The 24,382-nt window shown below is 41.3% G+C and overlaps 1 protein-coding gene across 3 annotated transcripts; it reads right to left on the minus strand.

The window, feature by feature from the left end:
• Positions 1-1,249: 1,249 nt before the first annotated feature.
• TMEM209 (transmembrane protein 209) lies at positions 1,250-24,156 on the minus strand. Of its 3 annotated transcripts, none has more exons than XM_054015201.1 (15): positions 24,060-24,156; positions 19,458-19,597; positions 19,283-19,341; positions 16,229-16,360; positions 13,361-13,599; positions 12,745-12,949; positions 11,678-11,853; positions 10,573-10,644; positions 9,267-9,363; positions 8,178-8,303; positions 7,531-7,628; positions 5,713-5,827; positions 5,523-5,620; positions 4,553-4,626; positions 1,250-3,423 (listed from the first exon to the last, which is right to left on the minus strand). In XM_054015201.1, the coding sequence occupies exons 2-15, from the start codon at positions 19,595-19,597 to the stop codon at positions 3,369-3,371; spliced, it is 1,686 nt and encodes a 561-aa protein (XP_053871176.1). In that variant the 5' UTR covers positions 24,060-24,156; the 3' UTR covers positions 1,250-3,368. The 3 variants fall into 3 exon arrangements, with proteins under 3 accessions (XP_053871176.1, XP_053871138.1, XP_053871115.1); XM_054015163.1 differs by having other exon boundaries at positions 13,361-13,596; positions 24,060-24,143; XM_054015140.1 differs by lacking the exon at positions 24,060-24,156 and having other exon boundaries at positions 19,458-19,615.
• Positions 24,157-24,382: the final 226 nt, after the last annotated feature.

The raw sequence follows: 24,382 nt of genomic DNA on the forward strand, positions 1-24,382 counted from the left end.
ATCATACTTCACCTTTTAATTGGAACCCTCCAGTGGCTAGAGCAGTGGTTCTCAACCAGGGGTACGCATACTCCTGGGGGCACACAGAGGTCTTCCGGGGGTACATCAACTCATCTAGCTATTTGCCTAGTTTTGTAACAGGCTACATAAAAAGCACTAGCGAAGTCAACACAAACTAAAATGTCACACAATGACTGGTTTACACGGCTCTATATGCTATACACTGAGTACACTCTCTATATTCCAATTGATTCATTTTATAATTATATGGTCAAAATGAGAGAGTCAGCAATTTTTCAGTAAGTGTGCTGTGACACTTATATTTATGTATGATTTTGAAAGCAACTTGTTTTTAAGTGAAGTGAAACTTGGGGTACACAAGACAAATGAGACTCCTGAAAGGAGGACATTAGTCTGGAAAGGTTGAGAGCCACTGGGCTAGATGACTAGGCTACACTGCCTGCATAATATTTGCACTCAGGACAGTAGGCGCTTTCAGTGGAACAGTGGCAGGCTGCAAACAGTTAAACAAAATTTGGTTGAGCGTTCTTCTATAGTTTGATCACTAATATTGCCTTTGCATAGCTTTTTTGTTTTTTAAATACTAGATATAATACTGGATATAATATCCAGCCCTTGGATATTACTCCTGAAGAACTTATTAGCTAACTTTGTTCAGATTTCAGACCAAAAACCCAAGTGAATTTTGAACTCTGCAGTTGTTTTTTTTTTAAGAAGCTTCTACAACTGTGTCTACTTCTCTCTTCTGTCCCCAAACAAACAATCTGAAAGTTCATAAAGGAAGAAGCATGTGATATATTTTAGCACTAGAGGTGTTAGAATTGTAATCGTTGAGTTTCCTGCTGCTGGGCTGTCTCACCCACAAGGTATGTGCAGTCTTCAGGGTGGAAGACAGAAATACGGTCTGCCTTCAGTTACCCTTGAGCTTCAATGAGAATTGCATGCACCAACATGAGAATGATTGTTACCAGACTAAACCAATTTCCTTCCGACCTTAAATAAATGCCACTCAAATAGTAATTCTATCAGTTCTTTGCCACCTGTCCTAAGCAAAACATGCCACATTACTGTGAAGTTTAGTTACTCATTGCTACAGATAAACTATCATGCAAACCTGACAGTGAATTGTATATTGCGGAAATAAGTCTCAAACTAGATGATATGGGATGTGTAAACAGATTTGGGTGACAAAATATGCCATTTGTTATTGCACAAAACCACACACAAATGTTTAACCAAATGAACCCATTTAATACAGGCACCAAATTAACCATTGTTAACAGTCTGATCTCCAGGAAGAATTCATACCTTCCCCTTGGGGAAGTTGTATCTTGAATAAGATGCAGTTCTGACAGACAATGGCAGTAAGTTCGGCTTATGCATTAAAAAAAAACCAAACAGTCCAACTGAGATAATGAATGGTAATTCTGCTGAGCATAGTAAAAAGGACACATTTCCAAACCCCTCCCCACCGGCTCTCGTCTAGATAGGCAATCCACAGTTCAGTAAAAAAATGAAAACAGTACAAAAGAGTGTAAAACTAATACAAATCTAGTGTATTCTTCACAAGTCTAGCCAGCCAGCTCTTTTTTTGAATCCTGGAGGAATACTTTCAGCAGGATTCCACAGAGCATCATCGTTGGCAGTTTAACACAGTGACATTAAGGTCTCAATTTTCTGGTCATTGTGGGTTGAAAGGGTAAAATTAAGCAGGCCACTCGGCCTTAACCTCATGCCTTATGACAAGAGACAGAGAAACAGGAGGACCCTTAACATTACCCTTACCAGAGGGCTTCTGAAATTGTCCCCACAATATTTTTGTTTTAAAAGAAGAACCTTTAGCACACATTTTTAAAATTGCCTGGTTACCAGGATTTGCAATGGATTCTTCATCCCTATAGGGAAAAACCTTGGCATACATGTAGGAATCCATTTTGTTTAAAACAAGTTTGACTCAATTTTTTCCACGGAGCAACTAGTCTACATTGCAAAGCAATTGCTTATATAACTGTAAAAAATATATATATGTATATGTATGTATGTTGGGTTATCCAGGGACACCCCATCATTATACATACTAGAGCAGAACATCTTTTTTCTCAAAAGAAGGTGTTGGCTGGTCTGAGGATCTAAAGTGACATGCCACCCATACAGAATAGGAGTTCAAGTCATACATTTGATTCTTGCTTTTGGGTCATTGCTATTTGCCCCAGGCTGGAAAAGAGCCTCAGCAGAGCCTCCGCTCCCTCCAATGACTAACGCTGGTCAGGTTGCATCTGTTTGTCCTTGGTTATAAAGAAATTCACAGCAATATGGGGCTATGTGGGGGTGGAGGAGAGGATGTCCCTTTGGACTCCTAGGACATCCTGATTTAAGTGTAAAAATTTTGTTCTTTTGCAGAGACACTGAAGCTATGTTCCATTTTAGAGTAAATTTTTTACAGCTCAAACACCTCTAAAATAGGGGATGAATACCAGAAACACTAATGTGAGAACTTTTTAAAAAATAAAGGACGTTCGGGCAAGACTTCAATTTCAGTCAAGACATCAGCAATGTTTTGTTGCCCCAAACACACTCAAATTTAAAAGATATTGGGTTATTTTGTTTAAAAAAGATTCATAAGAATATAGTCTAACTGGTGTGTAGGGTCTGAAGTTTTCTTTCACTTACACCTTCAGTGCAGTCACTTTAAAAGTGTGGTGGTGCCACAAAATCCCACTACACTGGTCCTCCAATGATGGTTAGCCACAAGCCTTTCTGCATAAGCCGAAGAGAATCCTGGTTATGTGGCATTTCCTGGTGCATGTGGATCTTCTACTTGGCCACACTGATTTTTGTACTTGGCAGTGATTGATTTTTCAAGGGGCAGCACTGAAGTACCAAGTACCAAGCAGCAGTGTACAACCATAGTAGGGCAGTCCAAGTTGCACTGTAGTATTCTACCCTGCCATGTAGATGAGATGGGCTCCCAGTTCATTCCCCAAGCTGGCAGGGGTACCGTTGAGTTGCTTCTAATTCAAGTATCAGCAGTGATGGCCTCTGGAGGGCAACTCAGCCAGAAGAATGGTGAAGGCTTTTAAAGTAGGGCTTGTGAAGGTGGGAAGTTGTAAAGAGACATCTTTGCGCAATAAGAGCTGGTAGGAGTATTTCAATGCTGGAAGCATGTTCTCATGCGAACTGTGTATTGAATGTAAACGTATCCTATGTTCACAAGGATATCACACTAGTACATCGTTGTAGGTTTATATTCAAGGCACAAGTGTAATAAGCTGTTCAGTTATCTCAGAGATGCACAATTGTTTCTCACTATGTGAAGGTGGAGGCCATCCACAGTGAACCATGATGTACTAGTCTCCCAAGATCCACAGAACATTCACTCCTGATAAGCCAAGATTTACTCGCCTGCAAAGACAAAGTCATAATAATAAAATAACAATAAGCACAAACCTACATTTAAAGCAAAGTTTTGTTATAAAAGAAAGTTGCCAGGACAGGTTGCAAGCCCCTGACTCCAGCAGTTCTTTCAATCCCTGCCAAAGGTTCCTTCTATTTAGGAGTTGTGCTTCACTATGAACAGAGTACAACCCCACAGGAATTAAATGGGAAAGTCTGGACTTCACTTTTATGCCAACGTAGGCACAGTTGCCCTCAAAATTTCTTATACTGCTCCAAAAGCAAAGTTTAGTGGCTAACGATGGCATCTACTTATACCTATATTTCTCGATGGCAGTGGATTTCAGGCCAGGATCTAGCCAGGCAGTGACTAAAGAGACCAATATTCTACAGTTTGCGCTCCAAAAGATGGTCAGCCTGCAAAAAAATGCAACTCTTTTTATGCACCTAGAGGCTTATACAAGCAACTTTTAAAAACAAATTTGTATTTCATTTTAGTGTGCTAATTTTCCTTGCTTAATCAATTTGATACTCCTTAGAACTCCCATAATTTAAGTGCTCCTATCCCAGATTTCTGTAGGACATAAGGGTGCGTGATTCCCCATAGTACTTTTTTTTAGTGCATTTAATTGTCAGTCCTCATTTGCTGCCCTGAATTAGTCTTTTTAGGAACCGAGGAGCTTGATTTTCCCCATGGAAGTTCAGAGTAAAGCTCTTGTGTTTGAAGAGTTCATCCTGAAATGCAAACTTTTAGCTGTTACTGGGAAGTGAAAGTGGAGTCAGGTTTTTAAGGTAGATTTATATCCTAGTTCATAAGGAGAAAAGAGCCCCCACACCTCCCTGTCTCGTGCTTGAGGAGAAAGAATATTATTCTGTATTTCTGTTAGAAATGCAAATGGCAAGGTTTAAGTTATTTAACATAAGAGTGTAGGAGGCAGCCAAAAGAGAGCATTGCGGGGAGTGAAAGAAATAGGATATTCACAGACCAGCAAGAAATTGCCATACAGTGAAGAATACAGATTGTTTCTACAGGAACTTACGATCAGTCTACATGCAGTTAAACTGCTTATTTACAACAGGGAATGTTACGGTTCTCAGCCTGTATTAAATGCAGGGATTCATGGCACTCTATACCTACCCGAGCATCCCAGATTCTTTTGTCTTTATGATGCACAGGAACATAAGCAAGGTATGGAACATGTTGTTTCTGCCCTGAACGCACCGGAAGAGAAGAGGGTGAAGATTAAGTAATACATACAATATTCCGTCTGAAAGTTCTGCACAATTTCTTATTTAAAAGAAAATACCCTTCACTTCCTGTCCTAAGCTTTTGTGTACTATTGCTTTGCACTGTTAAACAGCTGTCACATTCCACTCCAGAGGTGGCTGCACTTCACTGACAAGATGTCATTATGGAGTTTGTATGCTGACCTGCAAAGTATTTTGAGATGAGAAACTGCTATAGAAGGGAAACCATTACCAAAGGAATAATATTATGGGCTTCTTCCTCATAATGAACCTCCAGGACTTAAGTTAGTTTTGGGACACTGCTTACATCCTCCAGCTGGGCAAATGCAAAAAGAGAAAATTTGTTAGGCTGGATTATGACCTTCCACTCTTAAGGACTAGAGGAATTGATGATCATTTCTGAAACTAGGGCTCAAGTTTTGACCAGGGATCCAACAGCATCAATTTAAGCTTTTGATTCTGGGAATGGTAATTTTTCCAACACAGACTTTTGCTGGTAAGAGACACGAGATCTGTGGCACCGAAGAATTAACATAGACCTCTGGGGTCTAAGTTATTTATTTTAAACACTAGCAACTTATCAAAAGAACATGCAACAAGGGGAAGATACTGCCTTCGGTACTCTACTGAGACTCTTTATGGTAATGGTGTTATTTAGTAGCAACTTATATGCCAAGGGCTATGACTAGATCAAGGTAACATGTTGCCTTGTACATTGCACTGACCGTTGCTATATTCAAAGACAATTTCCCTGTCAATAAACCTGACTGCTCAAAAAAGATAACCAATCAACATCAGTTAGAGTTTCAGACTACACGTAGCTTTCTTGAGGTATCAGAAGAAAAGCACCATGTTCATACCTTGGGCAGATTGTAGACTTGGCACTGGTAGATAAGCTCATAGTGGGGAGGGTTGATGGTGCTCTGGTGGATGCAAATCACATTCTCATTTGAAACATCTATGAATAGAAATTTAAGAGGTAATATGGACATGAAGGACATGATCCAAGCAGTCGATCCCAGCAAACAAAGGGACCAAGGATGCCAATACCTGGCTTATCTGGTGTTTGAATGAAGTGTTGTGAGGTAAATGTTTTGCCATCAGGATATTTTGGGTGAGGAGGCAGCCTGGAGTCAAGGTAAGTGCAGAACACGTGCATAATGATCTGAAGAAAAAATTAAATCAGAATTTAGTGCCCATCAGACAGATTGTAGAACCAACTGCTACAATAAAGCGGTTAATCTTTAACAGTCTTAGATACTCGTTACAGAATCCAAGGGACAGTGATCCTATTGCAGCTTTGACTGACCCCCAGCAAATTTAAAAAGGGACAAAGCAGTGGAGTGCTTTAACCACATTCCTCGGTGGCCCAATGCTTGACATTGGCCAGAATATTTATGCAAGATGTTAACAAGTCAAGGTTCGTCTGTCAGCTGAACAACGAGACGTCAGCCACAATATGGCACATTCATTCCCTTCCAGAGATGGCTGTATGCAAAGTTGCAGAATTTAGTAGCGAACGTGGGCCCCAAACCAGAATATTTATTTTAACTCATTCCCTCCTCCCCCATTAACTTGAAAGGTTTGATTGAGATTGACAGATTCAAACCAACCATGGTTTGGCAAACTGTATACTCACACATTGAGGTTTTTGTAAAACTTAAGCCCACCTCTCTCAGTCTGAACAAGTCCGCCCTATATACGGGGAAGAGTGCTAGAACCAGTACTCAATGTTAAGGTTCTTACAGTAACAGTCATATACTACAATTTTGCATTTGTTGACTTTTGTCTTGAAGTTTTCAATGTTAACATTTCCTCAATATACATTTAATATATTTTAGACTAGTAACTCATTCAGGGGTTTACAGAAGTTTAGGAGGATTTGTGAGAACTAGTCTTGTCTTATTAGTATTTAGATATTCAATATAGTCTCCAATGGCATCTCATCTGGCTGTTTGTCGGAGGGGGAAACAAATGCTCAATTACAGGATGTGATGTCCGACCCCATGACTACGAGTGCTTTCCCTTAAGAACTGGTGGGTTCCTACTTGACTCAAGGCAGGACTTCCGCTATCTTTTCTTGCACAGACAGCAAGAAAAATAAATCCTCAGAATTGTGTCACTCAGCTATGTGTCATTATTCTTTGTATCTATGTTATGTCAGTTTTCTGACAACTGAAGTGATATTTTAATTCACTGTTTTCAAGTACATGTTACTGTTTCTGTTGAGAAACACTTATCCTCTGACCTTTCAGGTTGCTCGGCTGAGCCACACAGAGTCTCTAACTATTATTTTACTCCTTTGAGTTAGTCATTTAGGATTTAAACAATATTCAATTAAATGGGCACAAGGCCACTCAATCCATGTTTATTATTCTTTCATGTCTGTTTATTTTGCAATCTGCTTTGGAGAACTGAAATTAGACATTTAATCAAGGTGAAATCATTTAATAATTTGTTCCTGTATTGGGAATTATTTTATAGACGATTCATTTGAATGCAGATGATTACTTATTTGTGTCTGAATGTAGAAAAACAACTGCAGTAGAGAGGTCAGAGCAGTTGTTTTTCTACATTCAGACACAGCTATTCAACAGGCATTTCACTTATGTCTAAATAAGAGTGACGTAAGATTAAGATACACAACAACATTATTTTTGTGATCTATATGGGCTAGATCTGGTTTGCATAATTCTACCAAGTAATCTCACTGAGTGCAATGGGATTACTTGGGTAAATGAGGTGTGCAGGATTTGGGATCATGTTCCTCAAGAGATTCACAAGCTGTATCTCTACTTCGTATTCCTACTACCAGCACTGAAAAATAATGCGTTTTAAGTCTCATCAAACACAACTATGCAAACTTACAGCAGAATCAGTGGGCAAATCAGTATCCCATTTACGGCCTTTGAAGTCCCCTCCTCTGTTCCATCGGAATGAGCTCATGCATCCTCCCTGAGAAAGTTCTAAAGGCAACAGAGTTTATATGAAGTTATTTTGGGGCAAGGTTGGAGATGGAAGTGGAAGAAGGAAATCTATTATGTCTGTTTCAGACATCATGCATATTTATGGTGCTGTATACATGAGAAATGCATGCAAGAAACACTTGCAAAGCAAATTTTAAAAATCACCATCAGGATTTAAAAAAAGATTTAAATCCTAAAACTCATTTTTATTTGGAATGAAATCAGGGAGTGATAAAGTAGTAAGAGAAGAGATTGATTAAATCCAACAATAAGCTTCCAGAACACACATTTCAAAAGGTGAATGAGTGACAAAGCTTTTGTTTTAAGAGTATTGTAAATTATATTAAGATCCCACATCATTAAGTCACTTTAAACAAGAATAGAAAATCACCAATACTTGGGTCACAGCAGGTATGAAGGAGGGGCTGCTTTTCAAGTAGTGGAAATACACAAGTTCAAAGGTCTTGTTGACAGTGTTCAACATCACTAACACTTGACGCATGAGAACTGTAATGAAGCACATTTTAAGTGTGCATGATGACCATTTACCTTTGATCCTTTCAACCAAATATTCCTGGTTTGGTGTAAGGTCCAGGTACTGCACTATAGTGTTCAGCGTGGGGATGAGTGGGGCTTTAACAAGAGCGGCTTGTTTCAGACTGCTAATACTGGCTTCTGCAATACAAAAGAGCACCAGCCCATATGATCTCTGGCCATAGCAGAACATTGAACATCCTCACTTACTCAGAAGCTCATTAACAGACTATTACAAAGAATTGACACATTCTGTTCCGCTTGCCTGCCTGTTGCACTCTGAGAATCTGGGTCCTAGGAATAGTTGGCACACTACATCACTACTGATGTTGCCAAATACCAAATTCTGATCCTAGAGAAGTTTACTCCGACATTTACTTCACTGGGAGAAAGACTGAGTCTGTATTATTTACATCATCCTAGCATACAAAACATGCTAGGCACCACACATACAGGAAGACCGTCCCTGTCCTGAAAACCTTGCATCCTATGAGACAAAAGACACTTATACTGGTGGAAAAAGGGGATACGACAAACTTTCTAGTGTTGCATTTGACTAAGTATATAGCAGATTCCTAACTGCCTCTCCATCTAGCCATTATTAGTTGGTTAATTTCTCATACGTGTCACAGCAGAAGTGGGTTTTAAGGAGAGATTAAAGCTTAAGTAGCCTACAAAACAGAAGGTCAAATTCTGCTCTCAGTTAAATTGGTGCAAGTTTGATGTAACAATGCAAATAAGTGGAATTACTTCAGATTAAACACCAGTTTAACTGAAGATAGAATCCAGGCTAGCAGCTATAAGAGCAACTAACAGTCAGAGATCAAACACCAGGTTATTGTCTTATTAAGGGATTTGCCTCAGGAGGCTCAACTGGAATGAACATAGTCCTCTCACTGATGCAGCTGTAACAAGGTTCCTGTGTTGCTGCAATTCTGCACCTGTGGAAGTTGCTGTATAATCCAAGCTCTCTCATAAAAAAAAAAATCTGTTTCTAGTTCTTAAGGTTGCAAAGAACACTCTCTTCTGTCTGGAAGTTTTCATCCTGAGCACAGGTACTAATGAGAACTGAACCAAATCTATTACAGTATCTCCATACAGTACCTCCAATCTGCAACTCTGGACACCCCATTCTTCTCAGCTGAGTGCTCACAGAATCAATCTCTTGCACAAGTGGCACTAAAATAGTCTCGTTAATCCACTAGAAGAGGAGAGAAAGGTAGACAATTAAAAAGATAAGCAGCAACAGGAAGTCTGTGTGAAATGTTTCTATACCCTAATCAGTATCTGAATTACTGTTATGACTGCAAAGTAAAAAAGGTGAACAACAAACATTTAAGGAAGCAGAAGAGATATACAAAGTTATTAAGTAAATAGACTATCAGGCTATGGTAGGATTTGAATGACTATTTTAAAAGTTCAATGAGTGAGTTCTAGATAACATTTCTAGACTATGATACAGACTTTTTGTATGGTGAGGGGAGTAATGGTATGAAGAGCAGCAAGTCATCCACAAACACTTAATTTATGCTTGCATGTGTCCATAATTCCCACAGACTGTTTTAAGAAAGAAGGGTGCCGATAGAAATATATTATTTGTGAACACTTGAGCTTTTCATGGATATTATTGGCTTAACAAACAAACATGCCTGGGGAGTGCCATGAATTCCAACAAACAGTGTGTGGAGTAGTTTGTTATTTGATTACCTAATACTTTTACCTTGAAGTGTAGTTAGGTCTGCAATAGCAACAGCAGAAATAACAGTTCTTAAAAGTCAGATTACATCAGGATTGTCATTCTAACTTTTCAGCTGTTCAGACCTTTTGGAAAATTTTAACCTTGGAGATGGGATTTTCCATGCTTCAGGTCAGCCCAGGTGAGTTATTTTGAAATGTTTGAGGAAAACAGAGTCAGCAGGTTGAGTTGTGGAAAAGGGAAAAACAAGTCTACCCATTTTCATTGGTATGAACTTTACAATTTGAAGTTTCCAGGATGTCATAGCACAAAAGTCAGCAAGTGCAGGAGTTAAGGTTGAACGTGTAACCTTAATATCGCCCCCTTGTGAGCATGCTTTGTGTTAGTTGCTAGTTACACAGCCATATGCTAATCCTCAAATACACTCTGTAGTTCTTTCTACAATCTTAGGTTCACATGTGGCAACTCAATTCCCCCCCTCCCCCACCGCACCACCATTCTAATATAATACAATTAGATCAAAAAGCAAGAGTTCTGTTACAAATCAAAGATCATTAAGAAAGTATTACACCCTACCAAGTTTATACCATAGCTCAGTTCCATTAAGGCTGAGGCAAATGATGATGTACTCATGTATTTTCTAGCTCTGAGTTCCGCAGAAATAAGGACAGGATACTAAAATATTAGATTCTAAAGAGCAATGATAGGACTTACATTTCTGAACTTAGCTGTCCATGAGTCCACATGATTGAGTAGCTGTCGATTCATTATCACCCTCAACCAAACCTAAAAAGTTAAGTAGTTTAAGAGACTTATTGCAAAGATGTAGGAACCCAGCTGAACGCAATACGGCTTTTAGAGGCCAAGCCATCTTATTGATACTAATTATAGCGTGCCCATCATAAGACCCAGCTAGGTTTTAGAATGTTCATATCTCACAGGGCATTTCATGAGGACTATATACCAGTTAGTTTAACACACCAAGTCCAGATGCACTATTTTGGTACCCATAGCTATTTGTATTAGGATAAAACTGGTCTAAGCTAATAGGATTTCTAGAAAAGGTTTAAGTTAATGGAAAGTTACACTAAATCAGTGTGCAAGGTAGAGAAAAGGGGTAACATTTAATTAAAAGACAGGCAAGTTAAGAGCTACTCCTATTGGCCACACTAAAGTCAGATGTGCAGTACTCTTCTCCATGTGTCTCACAAAATCCACTGAGCACGTACAGGTGAAACAGAGGATTTTCAATATACATTCAGCTGCTTGAAATGCACTAGATGCAGTTAATTGTTACTGTTACAAACACTTTTATCCATAGTATAAAATGGCAGAAGAGAAGATTTCTCATCACTAAGTCCAAGAACGCAGTTAAACTACTAGTTTTTGAACTCCAGCCTGAACTACTATATCTAGAATTGTTATATATTACTACATAATTAAGGTGTTTGTGAGAAACTGGTTAAGACAGGAAAAGGTTAAATCTGTGTTTATTGTTTCCCACCACTGCTCACAAAATGAATACTAATAAACTATAAAATTCTATACAGCAGATATATCCAGAAGCGTTTGGTCAGAAGTCACTTTTTTACCCCAAACAAATTTATAATTGCCCTCTCCTGGTGAAGGTAATGTACAACGAACTAGTTCAGATTGAAGTTTGGAATAAGAAAATACTTGTATAAATTATATGAAGGCAATTCAATGCTATGGGATTTATCGCCTCTCTTTCCAGTAATGTGAATGGGAGACGCGTCCAAATCCTTGCAGAAGATTGCAAAATTCACAACTGTCTTTTTCCCTCGAGTTTTCTATTTACCTCTTCCGCAGCTTGCTTAGAGCTCAGATCAGCTTCATCTTTGTGTGCTGATGGGGCTTGGGACCTGCAGGCCAGCTGGTACTGGAACTTCCTCAGCATCTGTGCGTAGTCGCCCATGGAACGGCTGTAGTTCCAAAGAGTCGGACTGCTGGAAGGAGAGCTGGAATCTGAACTCCCTGAAATTATCCATTCAGTAAACAAATAATTACTCCGTGTTGATTGCCAAACCATTTTTAAGCAGTGTGAGGTTGCTGTACAGATGACAGGTCAGAGCATTTAGGCTTTGACTGGAGGGACGCCATCCACAAGTTGCGATGAACCAAATGCCAAACTCAGTCTATGTAAAATATTATTAGTCACTGTCATCTCAATAATAAAAAGTGCCTTCAGGACACAGGTCACCTGCAGATTACTTGGCATCTTGATCTGAGATGCCGTCTCCACAGGCCACACCTCTTGTCAAGATGAAGGCCCTGGCTCTTTACTGTAGGCCAGTAAGCCCTATACAGATATACACCTCTATCCCGATGTATCAGAATTCGTGTTATAATGCGGTAAAGCAGTGCTCCGAGGGGGGCGGGGCTGTGCACTCCGGCGGATCAAAGCAAGTTTGATATAACACGGTTTCACCTATAACGCAGTAAGATTTTTTGGCTCCCGAGGACAGCGTTATATCGAGGTAGAGGTGTAGTTTGTCATTTATAGACATCCAAGAGTTGTCTCCAGAGTGTCAACAGCTGTACATTTCTATCTATAACACAAGGCTTTATTCTCTGGAAAGTTTCCCCAAGGCTTCTGTGTTGCAAAGGGCTGTAGAAGTCATGGAGCTCAGCTTCACATCTCACTTAGACTATTCAGTAAAAGACTTAACTTGTTCTGCATCAGTCTTCAGATTGTGCCTTCTACAGGGATTTGTTAAGAGGTGGATTCTGTGCAAATGACTTAAGTCCATTTCATTAAGATGGGCACAGATGTGCCAAACCTTACACCAGAAGAACTGGAGTACCATCCCACAAATGCATTTAAAAAAACAACAACTTTTAGACCAAACAGAGCTACTGACTTACCCAGCTGAACTCGATGTTGCTTCTCTTCTTCACTTTGAAGGAAGTTGTCCAAGGACTTTAGGTCTGTCATATAGTCTTCTTTGCCAATAGGGGAGTTATACACAGTTGGCGAAGAACGGTACCGAGACCTCAGCCCGCTGCTTTCCACTGGTCCAATGCTGGTGGGGTATGGTGAGCCACCAGGAGAGGGACTGAAGCTGGATACCTGTGGGAAATAGAGTGAGTGATTGTGTTATTTTGTAAAGCTGGAATTCTATTTATTAGTTTCAATTTGGAAACAAAATGAATGTAGTTATCCTCATTTATCCAACTTGTCATTGCATTGCTAGTTACTGTTCAACGAGACGCCACTTTGGCTTTCGTATGTTTCAGTTGCTGGTTGGTTTATTTAAATTCTTACTGCATCACCTGCCAGGTGGTGCAAAGTGAAAAAAATGCCATCACCAGTGGGAGACTGGAGAATTCCTGTTGGGTAAAATTTTACACCTGCTGTGCAAAAGGGGTAAATAAATACACAAGGGGAGCAAGCTACTGGAGAATCAGGTTCTGCAGTGTAGGGCACAATACAAGCAATCGCAAATTCCAACTTGTTCCATTGGGTTATTAAGGCTATTACCTTACTGTAGGTGCTGTTTGGTGAGTAGGTCACAGCAGTGCTATAAGAACCGCCGCTGCCTGACAAAGCCTGTAGCTGAGGGCTGTACCCAGTCATGCAACCAGTGGCAAACTTTGGGCTGGTATTAGGTGAGCGGGATGGGCTGTAACTCAGCACGCTCTGACCCAGGATTGGAGGAGAAGGGGTTGAAGAAGGGACTTTCTTTGTCACTAGCTCACGGGGCGGAGTTGTTTGTACTGCTGTAATAAAAAAAAGCAGAATTAGGGCTGAAGGAGCAGCAGTCTGGATAATTTTTTTTAACTGTTATTTTATTTCTTTACTATCTTAAGAAAATCCTACATTGAGACCAGAAAAGGAGATTTGAAAGAAATCTCAGACCCATAAAATTCAGCAGCCAAGTCACAAGCATAGAAACTAGAGCTGTGACAGAGTAAAAACGGTCTTGTGGTTTGGGAACTGCACTGCCACTCAGAAGACTTGGGATACATTCTGCCACAGACACACTGTGTGACCTTGGGTGAGTCACTACACCTCTGTGCCTCAGTTCTCCAGCTGCAAAGTGGGAATAAGTATACTCTCTTTCTTCCACCCTTTATCCTACCTATTTAGACTGAAACCGCTTCAGGGCAGGGATTATCTTACTATGTGTTTATATACAGTCTAGCTCAACAGGACCCTGATTTCAGCTGGGACCGCTAGGCACTTTACTATTACAAACATAGCAGTATACACAAATAATAGTAACACACATAATGAGAGACCTATTAAGTCACATCCAGTCCTTCCCTATGGTCAACGAATGAACATTTCCTATTCTTTATGAGGTTGTTCCTTATGGATGGACCCTGCTGTTTTAAAACCCTTGTACTGTGCCTAGATACAACAGCAAGAGAGTGCTTTGCACAGAGCACGATTATAGGCATATCTAATTTAAAATTTCTCTAGTAAGGAGCTTCAGTCAGGTTCTTTGAGAAAGTTTCCCTTTTTAACTTCATTTTATTAATCCTACCTATACACACCATCTCCAAAGAGTTTCAATACTCATGGACTGATATGTTCCCTTCATAGTTTAGTCAAGTTACACATACTTGTTTTAATCTTTGCACATAAATCAATCACACTACGCCACAATCGTTACTGATGTTTTTCTATGCTCCTGATCTTTATTGATGCTTTCTTATGAAGTCCCTCCAACCTGATGGCATCTTTCTGCAATCAGAGGTCAGATTGGTCGAGTGTGGTAGTAGTGTACTGACATTCCACATTTGGTACATCTACTTTGTCATGTTCTTCTGTTTCTTAGAAATTTGTTTAGAAACTCAAAATATTTTATGAAGGGACTGACATTTAGTTTGTCATTTTTAGACTTTGCATTAAGGTTTCTCTCTAACATGGCTATTTTTACCCAGTGTGTAGATTACTATGATGACTGATTTAACCATAAACCCTCCATCTGCGCCTCCTCCCCAGTCCCACACACAGGGGACTACGCTCTAGCCCATCCACGATAGAGTTTGAACTTCTCTCATTGCTTTTGTCTCCTACACTACACCATCCACCCTTTTCTCCTGTCTTTTTTGTTTTGTTTGTTCTTTATCATTATTGCTTCTTCTCCTGTTCCCTGATTATCTTCCCTCAAGTAATTTTTTGCTAATTCCCCTGGCTCCCCCACTCTCTACTGCTCTAGATCAGAGGTCAAAGATGGAAGAGACACTATGAACCATTTAGATATATGCATTCGTTTGCAGAAGTTGGAAGCAGTGATACAGATCCATAGATTAAGGACAGAAGGGTCCATGCGATCATCTACTTTGACCTCCTAACACTGGCCATATCATTTAACCCAATTACCCCATTGCCAGTGGTTCTCAAACTTTTGTACTGGTGACCCCTTTCACACAGAAAGCCTCTGAGTGCGACCCCCCCCTCCTTACAAATTAACACTTTTAAAAATATATATATATATATTTAACACTATTATAAAGGCTGGAGGTGAAACAGGGTTTGGAGTGGAGGCTGGCAGCTTGTGACCCCCCCATGTAATAACCTCGCGACACCCTGAGGGGTCACAACTCCCAGTTTGAGAACCCCTGACCTATACTGACCCCAATAACTTGTGTTTGACTGAAGAATATCTTCCACAAAAGCATTCTGTCTTGATTTAAAGACATCAAGAGAGGGAGAATCCACCACTTCCTTAAGTAGTTGGTTCCAAAGTCAGTCACCCTCACTGTTAAAAAGGTGCTCCCTATTTCTAAGTTAACTCTGTCTGGCTTCAGCTTCCAGCCATAGGTTCTTGTTATGCCTTTCTCTGCAAAAGTAAAGAGTCCTTTATCACTCAATACTTCCTTTCATGAAAAGCAACAGAGGGTCCTGTGGCACCTTTGAGACTAACAGAAGTATTGGGAGCATAAGCTTTCGTGGGTAAGAACCTCACTTCTTCAGATGCAAGAAGTGAGGTTCTTACCCACGAAATCTTATGCTCCCAATACTTCTGTTAGTCTCAAAGGTGCCACAGGACCCTCTGTTGCTTTTTACAGATTCAGACTAACACGGCTACCCCTCTGATTCCTTTCATGAAGTTACTGATACACAGTAATCAAGTAACTTCTTGATCTTCTGAATTTTTATTCCACTTCACCTAGTTACCCCATCTGTAGGAAAGGTGAAGTCAATCAAAATGCTCTCTGAATCAGCACTCCTACCCTTCAGAAGTTATTGACTGCATCTCTCTTCTTTTTCTAGACATTTGTGCTTGTTTGGAGACCCATGCCAGGTTGAGACCTATGACAGTCTGTTCAGAAGGTTAAACATTTACAAACTCAATTGTAGACACCATTTTAAAGAATACTGCCAGAGATAACTTACATGCATTCTGAAGCCCAAGAAGGGTCTGCTGTCCAGGACTCATAACTAAGCTAGTTGGTGCCACCGTGTATTTGAAATACCTCCAGAAATCAAATAAGGCATTCAGACTGAACAAAGATGCAAGTGCAAGTTCTAGAACAAAAAACAAAACAAAACAAAAACCATTATTTTAACAAGTTAGTTCTTTATATTTTAGAGTGTTCTTACATTGCTCACCATTTACAAATAACTGTTAACATTTTATACTGTATGCAGTGTTGTTGTAGCCATGTTGGTCACAGGATATTAGAGAGACAAGATGAGTGACGTAATATCTTTTATTGGACCAACTTTTTGTCTCTGACTCTCATGTTGTTTTCCCACTCTACTGATATGAACACTATCGTGGTAAAAGTTACTGTATATTCTTTGTACCATTTTGGAAAGATGAATTATTCACCAAAACTAAATTAAAAAAAAAGTTTATTAAGTACATCAGAAGCAGGAAGCCTGCCAAACAGTGGCACCTCTGGACAATCGAGGTGCTAAAGGAGCACTCACGGAACACAAGGCCGTTGCAGAGAAGCGAAATTAATTCTTTGCATCAGTCCTAACTGCAGAGGATATGGAGGAGATCCCCACATCCAAGTCATTCTAGTGAAGTGACAAAACTGAAGAATTGTCCCAGACTGAGATGTCAGTAGAGGAGGTTTGGAACAAATTGATAAACTAAACAGTAATAAGTCACCAGGACCCAATGGTAATCACCCAAGAGTTCTGAAGGAACTCAAATATGAAATTGCAGAACTTCTACTGTGGTATGTAACCTATCACTCAAATCAGCCTCGGTGCCAGATAATTGGAGGATAGCTCATGTAACGCCGATTTTTAAAAAAGGATCCAGAGACAATCCTGGCAATTACAGGCCGGTAAGCCTAACTTCTGTGCCAAGCAAACTGGTTGAAATTATAGTAAAGAACAAAATGATCTGACACATAGATGAACACTACATGCTAGGGAAGAGTCAACACGGCTTTTATACCAGGAAATCATACCTCACCAATCTATTTAGAATTCTTTCAGGAGATCAACAAGCATGTGGACAAGGGTGATCCAGTGGATATAGTGTCCTTGGACTTTCATAAAGCTTGACAAGGTCCCTCACCAAAAGCTCTTAAGCAAAATAAACAATCATGGGATAAGGGGGGTCCTCTCATAGATCAGTAACTGGTTAAAAGATGGAAACAAATGGTAGGAATAAGTGATCAGTTTTCACAATGAAGAGAGGTAAATAGCAGGGTCCCCCAAGGATCCTGTGCTGTTCAACATATTTGTAAATGATATGGAAAAATGGGTGACTTGTGAGGTGGCAAAATTTGCAGACAATACAAAACTACTCAGGATAGTTAAGTCCAAAGTATGGATGTAAAATGCAGATTGTGAACGTAACGATTAAAACGGTTAACCAATATAATTTTAATAGTTTAAACGGGTACTTTTTAAAACGATATTTACATTCCTAGTCCAAAGCTAACTGCAAAGAGTTATAAAGGAATCTCACTAAACTGGGTGACTAGGCGACAAAACGGCAGATGAAATTAGCTGTCAATAAGTTCAAAGTAATGCACACTGGAAAACATAACCCCAACTATATATACACGAAGTGATGAGGTCTAAATAAACTGTTACGGCTCAAGAAAGATCTTGGAGTCATCATGGATAGTTCTCTGAAAATATCCACTCAATGTGCAACGGCAGCCAAAAAAACTAACAGAATGTTAGGAACCATTAGCAAAGGGACAGATAATAAAACAGAAAACATCATAATGCCACTATATTAATCCATAGTACACCAACTCCTTAAATGCTACATGCAGTTCTGGTTGCCTGATCTCAAAAAAGGTACATTAGAATTGGCAAAGGTACAGAGAAAGGCAACAAAAATGAGTAGGGGGTATGGAACAGCTTCCATATGAGGAGAGATTAAAAAGACTGGGACTGCTCAGTTTGGAAAAGAGACGACTATGGGGAGGGGATATGATAGAGGTCTTTAAAATCATGAATGGTATGGAGAAGGTGAACGGAGAAGTGTGATTTACCCATTCACATAATGCAAGAATAAAGGGTCACCCAGTTAAATTAATAGGCAGCAAGTTTAAAACAAACATAAGGAAGTATTTCTTCATACAATGCACAGTCAACCTGTGGAACTCGTTTCCATAGAATGTTGTGAAGACCAAAAGTGTAACAGAATTAAAAGTTCATGGAGGATCAACAGTTATTAGCGAAGATGGTCAGGGACATATTTTATGCAAGAACTTTGGGGACAGGTTTTATATATTTGAGACTAATATTTTAATCATACAAGTGAATTAAAATAATCACATACATAAACAAAGGGCTGCTTTATAAGCCTCACATTCTTTAGAGAAAGTAGATTTTGGAATCTAGGCCAGCTGACATCTCTAAAGGTTACAAGTTATGCTTAAAGGGCTGTAAATCAATACCCAAGTTAGCTTAGTTTACATTTAGTTAACATGGTATTATATTTACATATCAACATGCATGACATAACACATTACTGAGTTTAAGGAATCTGAAGCTATTTCCCCTAAAGCTGTGACATGCTTTCATTTTCATATCATCCCCAGGTTCAGAACAACCTACAACTCCCTCTCCTCAAATCCAGCCTTTTCGAAGGTTTGCTATCACTGATCTCTTACATGTCTATTCCTACTCTTCATTTTCATCCTTTGTTAGTTTCATATCTCTCATTTAGATTGTAAGTGTCTTGAAAAAAAGACTTGTCTAACTACTACAGGAAATGTAAAGCACACCTATAGCACCACGTAAAGCCTCAACACACATGCAACTTGATCTAAGATAACAGATAAGCCTTTTTTGCTGCCAGTTTGTCACAGGAGATAATCCCAGACAGATCCAAACTGGACATGGAAAGTCAAGTCCGATTTCTGTATGATCAAAAAGCGGGTTGAAAATTTTCAAATATTGACATAAAGAAAACAACTTATGTTTCCTCACATAAGTAAACCATCACCAAGTACAATCACTTACCAATATACCACAGTGGCCAGTATGTAATGTTATAATATGAACTTATCAGTTTTCCAGTCCTGAAAGAGAAAAAAAAATTGAGTTGGCATCTCTCTGACTCACAGTACATGGAAATATCTAGGAACATAATGACATCCTTTTATTGATTAAGTTTTAAAACTGTTAGGGAACTTACATTTCAGTATAAATCATGCCTGCAACTGACACATTAAGGAGTCCCCAAGCCAAAACCACTTTCCTGGCTTCAGTCTCTTTCCTCATCTTGATGGTTCTGTCAATGAGGGAAGTAGTTGGACTCTGTTCCCCCTGCATCATCTGTAAAGAGAGAAGCATAGGGAAAGACAAGAATGGAGATATTTATATAGTGTCGCTCTCCTTCAGCACCAGACTAAAGAAATGTTAAACAGTCCCTAGGAAATTGCATTTAGGGAGTTCATTTCTAGTTACAGATTAATATTTAATAGTAAACAGCATTCAGTACTTTTGGGGGGAAGGAGGGGAGTTTTTTTAACATAGCTCCTTCTGTGAGCATTCTCTACTCATTAGGACCATAACTAACACTGAGCTACTTTTACCATTTGGGCGTGGGGAAGGAAAATCTACCCACAGGACGGAGGGCCAGATTCTCGTCTCACTCCAGTTTTATAATAGAGTTAGTCCCAATATGTACTGGGTAACAAAGCAGAATCAAGCCCAGACTATCAAATTCCTGGAAGTTCATATTTTTCACATTACAGACATGCTTAAAAAACACCTTTACCCCCAGTTTTTGTGGATAAAACATGGGGGGCGGGGGGAAGTCACATGGATTAAGTAACCATTCAGTACATTTTTGAAAGCTACTGTCCTTTAGTAAGTGATAGGCAAGATTTTTTTCTCTTCTAGTCTGTGTGGAGTCATAGGGATGAGAGACTTTGTAAGATCCTGCAGTCCTTTTGTACAGACGCTTCCCTTTCACTTTAATGAGCACTACTGTACACACACTGTTGGACTGAGAACTGGCTAGTGCACTAAAATACCGCCTCCAGGGTGGTTAAAAATCAATTATTTTATTTTTTAATCTGATTTTTTTTATTTAAATCGGATTTTTTTGATAAAATAGGTTTTTTCCTCAAAAAGTATCTAGATACATTATAGCTCAAAGGTATCTCATTATGGGATAGGGATTATAAATTCTAATTCTATAGTATGAGACAATATATTCATGTCATGTTTAAGAAAAGTTTTGTAAATGATTTCCAGTAGTTCATGGATTAGGGACCAAATTTTATGGGGTTCCACAGGCTTCTGTATAGATTATTTAGGTTAATCTTTCTATCTACCCAATGGGACTCGGTGCTCAGTCTAGATGATACCATCAGAGATGCTTAGTTTTGCCGTTCTCAAACTGTGGATTTGTCTCTCCAGAGGTAACATGCTTGTTAACAGCAAAAAAAAATTTTAAATAAATATATAGAATTATAATTAACAGACCTCAGCTCTGTTGTCCCTCTACAAATGTGTGTACACAGAGTCAATCCCTTACCTCTCTCTAAAAGTGCAAAGTTTCAACAAGTTCAATGAACAGGAGATTGTTGGGGGTGGAATAGATCTGGACAAGGAGAAGAGGTCTGGAGATAAATGTGAGAAGCAAGGGACATATGTTTGTTTTGTTAAAATATTATATGTTTGATGTTGAAGAAAAAAAATCCAGAATACTTAACGCTGTTGTTTTAGTTAAATAAAACAATTTAAATGTCTGTCTGGTGATGTTCTCCTCCTAATACAGCATGGCAAGAAAATCCTCCAAATATTAATGATTAATCTGTTGAATTGGAGCTAGTTCACCTCCCAATGACTTCATAAATATCTGCTTCAATTACCTTTGGTAAATGAAATAACCAAACAATCATTCATTTTTTGATATAGCTTTAAAACTAATCTGAAAAGTTTTCAAAATAAATCACTGTTTAAAAATGTGTAGTGTGTACCTTCTAAAAAGGAAACCTACATCTATCTCTGAGTTGTGAAGAATATGTATTAAGGTTATAACCACCAACAAGAATGCACTTTTATGTAGAAAACCATGATTAAATCGAGTCTTCCATGATTTAAATCAAATCCACCCTGACCATCTCCATAGCTCACTATGTTTGCGCATGAGAATACTGCTATACTTTGAAAATCTGACTAAGTATTATTAACACCCATAACCCTCCACTACAGTTAACCTTCCCTCCTACAATGGCCTGCTTAAATATTTGTTATGCTCCCATTCAAAGATGGAGTATATAACATATAGAAACTGGGACAAATGTGTTCACTGAACTGTTATTACATACCAATGAATCAGATTAGTTGCAGCTTAATGGTAAAATACTTGAACATTTCAGACAAGCAGCTTCACGCTTTCTCCCATGCTGCCCTTAATGCTTGGAAGGTACTCTGTATAAACATCCTCAAAGCTATTTCATTGTTCTCTTTCAAACTCTCCTTTGCCATGATGCCTACCAAACACTTGACAAGTTCGGCTGCTGGCATGCTGAGGCCACTGTACATCACACTGACCAATTTTGTCTCAGGGTTGGTCTACACTTGAAACACTACAGCAGCACAACTACAAGCTTCAGTGTAGCCACTCAGTAGAGTGACAGGAGGGGTTTTCCCATGACCATAGTTAATCCCCTTCCTGAAGGGCAGTATCTAGGTTGACCTAGCACTGTCTACACAGGTGGTTAGGTCTGCTTATCTCCATTGCTCAGGGGTGTGGATTTTTCACCTCTGAGCGACGCTGCTTAGTTGACTTAACTTTTAAGTGTTCCCCTAGCTCACTGTTTCCTCGTACTCCCCGGTCTGTCTAGATCTATATATTTTCTCTCGTCTCAGACACTTGCTACAGCCACATAAGGGCTTTTTCCATCCCTGTAGTAAACCCACCTCTCTGAGAGACAGTAACTAGGTTGACAGAATAAATCTTCTGTCAACCTAGGAGCATCTACCACGGGACTTAGGTCAGTTTACCTACATCTCCTAGGCGAGTTTTTCACACCTTTGAGCAATATAGCTAGGTTGACTTAAGTTTTCGGTGTAGACCAGGCCTTAGACTGTAAATTCTTTGGGACAGAGACTGTCTTTTTGTTCTGTTTATACAGCACCTGACATAATGGGGCCTTGGTCCATGACTGGGACTCCTGAGTGCTATCTACAGTAATACACAAAACAGTAAGACAGTGCTTCCCGTTTCCCAGAGCTGCCAATCTGCAGGACACCCTTGGGCTGTGCAGATCAGCTGGGCCCCTCTGTACTGCACAGCTGTATCTACACTAGGGACATTAACCACTGCTGCCAGGGGGCAATGGATCAGGCCCACTTTACAGAGCGGGAGGATAAGCCAGAGATTGCATCTACACCGGGGACATTAGTCTCCACTACAGAGGAGTGCCAGCGACAGATCAGCCCCACTTTTCTGAGGGGTGCCCGGCACAGAGGCTGTGTCTACACCATGGATGTTAACTACTGCTGCCAAGGGGTGCCAGCGACAGATCAGCCTAGAGTGACCAGATGTCCCGATTTTATAGGGACAGTCCCAATTTTTGGAGCTTTTTCTTACATAAGCACCTATTGCCCCCCACCCCCATCCTGATTTTTCACAGTTGCTATCTGGTCACCCTAGATCAGCCCCACTTTACTGGGGGTGCCCAGCAGAGAGACCCCCTACACTAGGGACGTTAACAGCTGCTGCTGAGGGGCACCGGATCAGCCCCACTTGACTGGGGGTGCCCAGCACAGGGGCTGTGTCTACACTAGGGACGCTAACGGCTGCTGCCAAGGGCACCGGATCAGCCCCACTTGACTGGGGGTGCCCAGCACAGGGGCTGTGTCTACACTAGGGATGTTAACAGCTGCTGCTGAGGGGCACCAGGCCAGCCCCGCTTTACTGGGGGTGCCCAACACAGAGGCTGTGTCTACACTAGTGATGTTAACAGCTGTTGCTGAGGGGCACCGGATCAGCCCCATTTTACTGGGGGTGCCCAGCACAGAGGCTGTGTCTACACTAGGGATGTTAACAGCTGCTGCTGAGGGGCACCGGATCAGCCCCACTTGACTGGGGGTGCCCAGCACAGGGGCTGTGTCTACACTAGCGATGTTAACGGCTGCTGCCGAGGGGCACCGGATCAGCCCCACTTGACTGGGGGTGCCCAGCACAGGGGCTGTGTCTACACTAGGGATGTTAACAGCTGCTGCTGAGGGGCACCAGGCCAGCCCCGCTTTACTGGGGGTGCCCAACACAGAGGCTGTGTCTACACTAGCGATGTTAACGGCTGCTGCCAAGGGCACCGGATCAGCCCCACTTGACTGGGGGTGCCCAGCACAGGGGCTGTGTCTACACTAGCGATGTTAACGGCTGCTGCCGAGGGGCACCGGATCAGCCCCACTTGACTAGGGGTGCCCAGCACAGGGGCTGTGTCTACACTAGGGACGCTAACGGCGGCTGCCGAGGGCGCCGGCGCCAGGCACCTCACGAGGGGCCCGCACTGGCTGGAGGGGGCGTGGCCGGTGCCTCCCCCTATCGCCGCGCGCGGGGCCCACCCAGCGCTCCCCGTGGGGGGAGGGGCACAGAACCGACCCAGCCCCGGGGGCAATGGGGAGCGGGGGGGGACAGAGCCCCTCCCCCTCCAGTGAGCAGCCGGCTCGTGCTCCCCAGCGGAGGAGGCGGGAGGGGCTCGCACCCCGCCGGGGAAGCGCCCCCCCCCCATGGCGCGAAGGGGGCCGGGAGCCCCCGTCTTCCAACACTCACCCCGCCCGCGTGAGGAGCCGCCGGCAGCAGGCGCCCACACCAGTCCCCACTGGGCTTGCGCCGACTCCGCGCAGCCGCCGGCCGGAAGCGAAGCTCTTCCCACAGGGGAAGGCGGGGCCTGTTGCCATGGGGACGGGGAGACGGCGCGCTCGCGCAGCCAGCCGTTGCTCCTCCCCTCCCCCCAGCGTCTCTGCTGTTCCGTTTCGGCGGGAACGCGTGTGAGGCGCGAGGGAGGCGGGCCAGCAGCCAGCGCGAGCCGGCGCGCGACGCCGAGGCCAGTGTACTTCCGGCCGGCAGTGCCCCCGTCCACTAGCGCCTGCGCC

Source organism: Malaclemys terrapin, chromosome 1 (genome assembly GCF_027887155.1).
Source record: "Malaclemys terrapin pileata isolate rMalTer1 chromosome 1, rMalTer1.hap1, whole genome shotgun sequence".
Taxonomy (NCBI): Eukaryota; Metazoa; Chordata; order Testudines; family Emydidae; genus Malaclemys; species Malaclemys terrapin.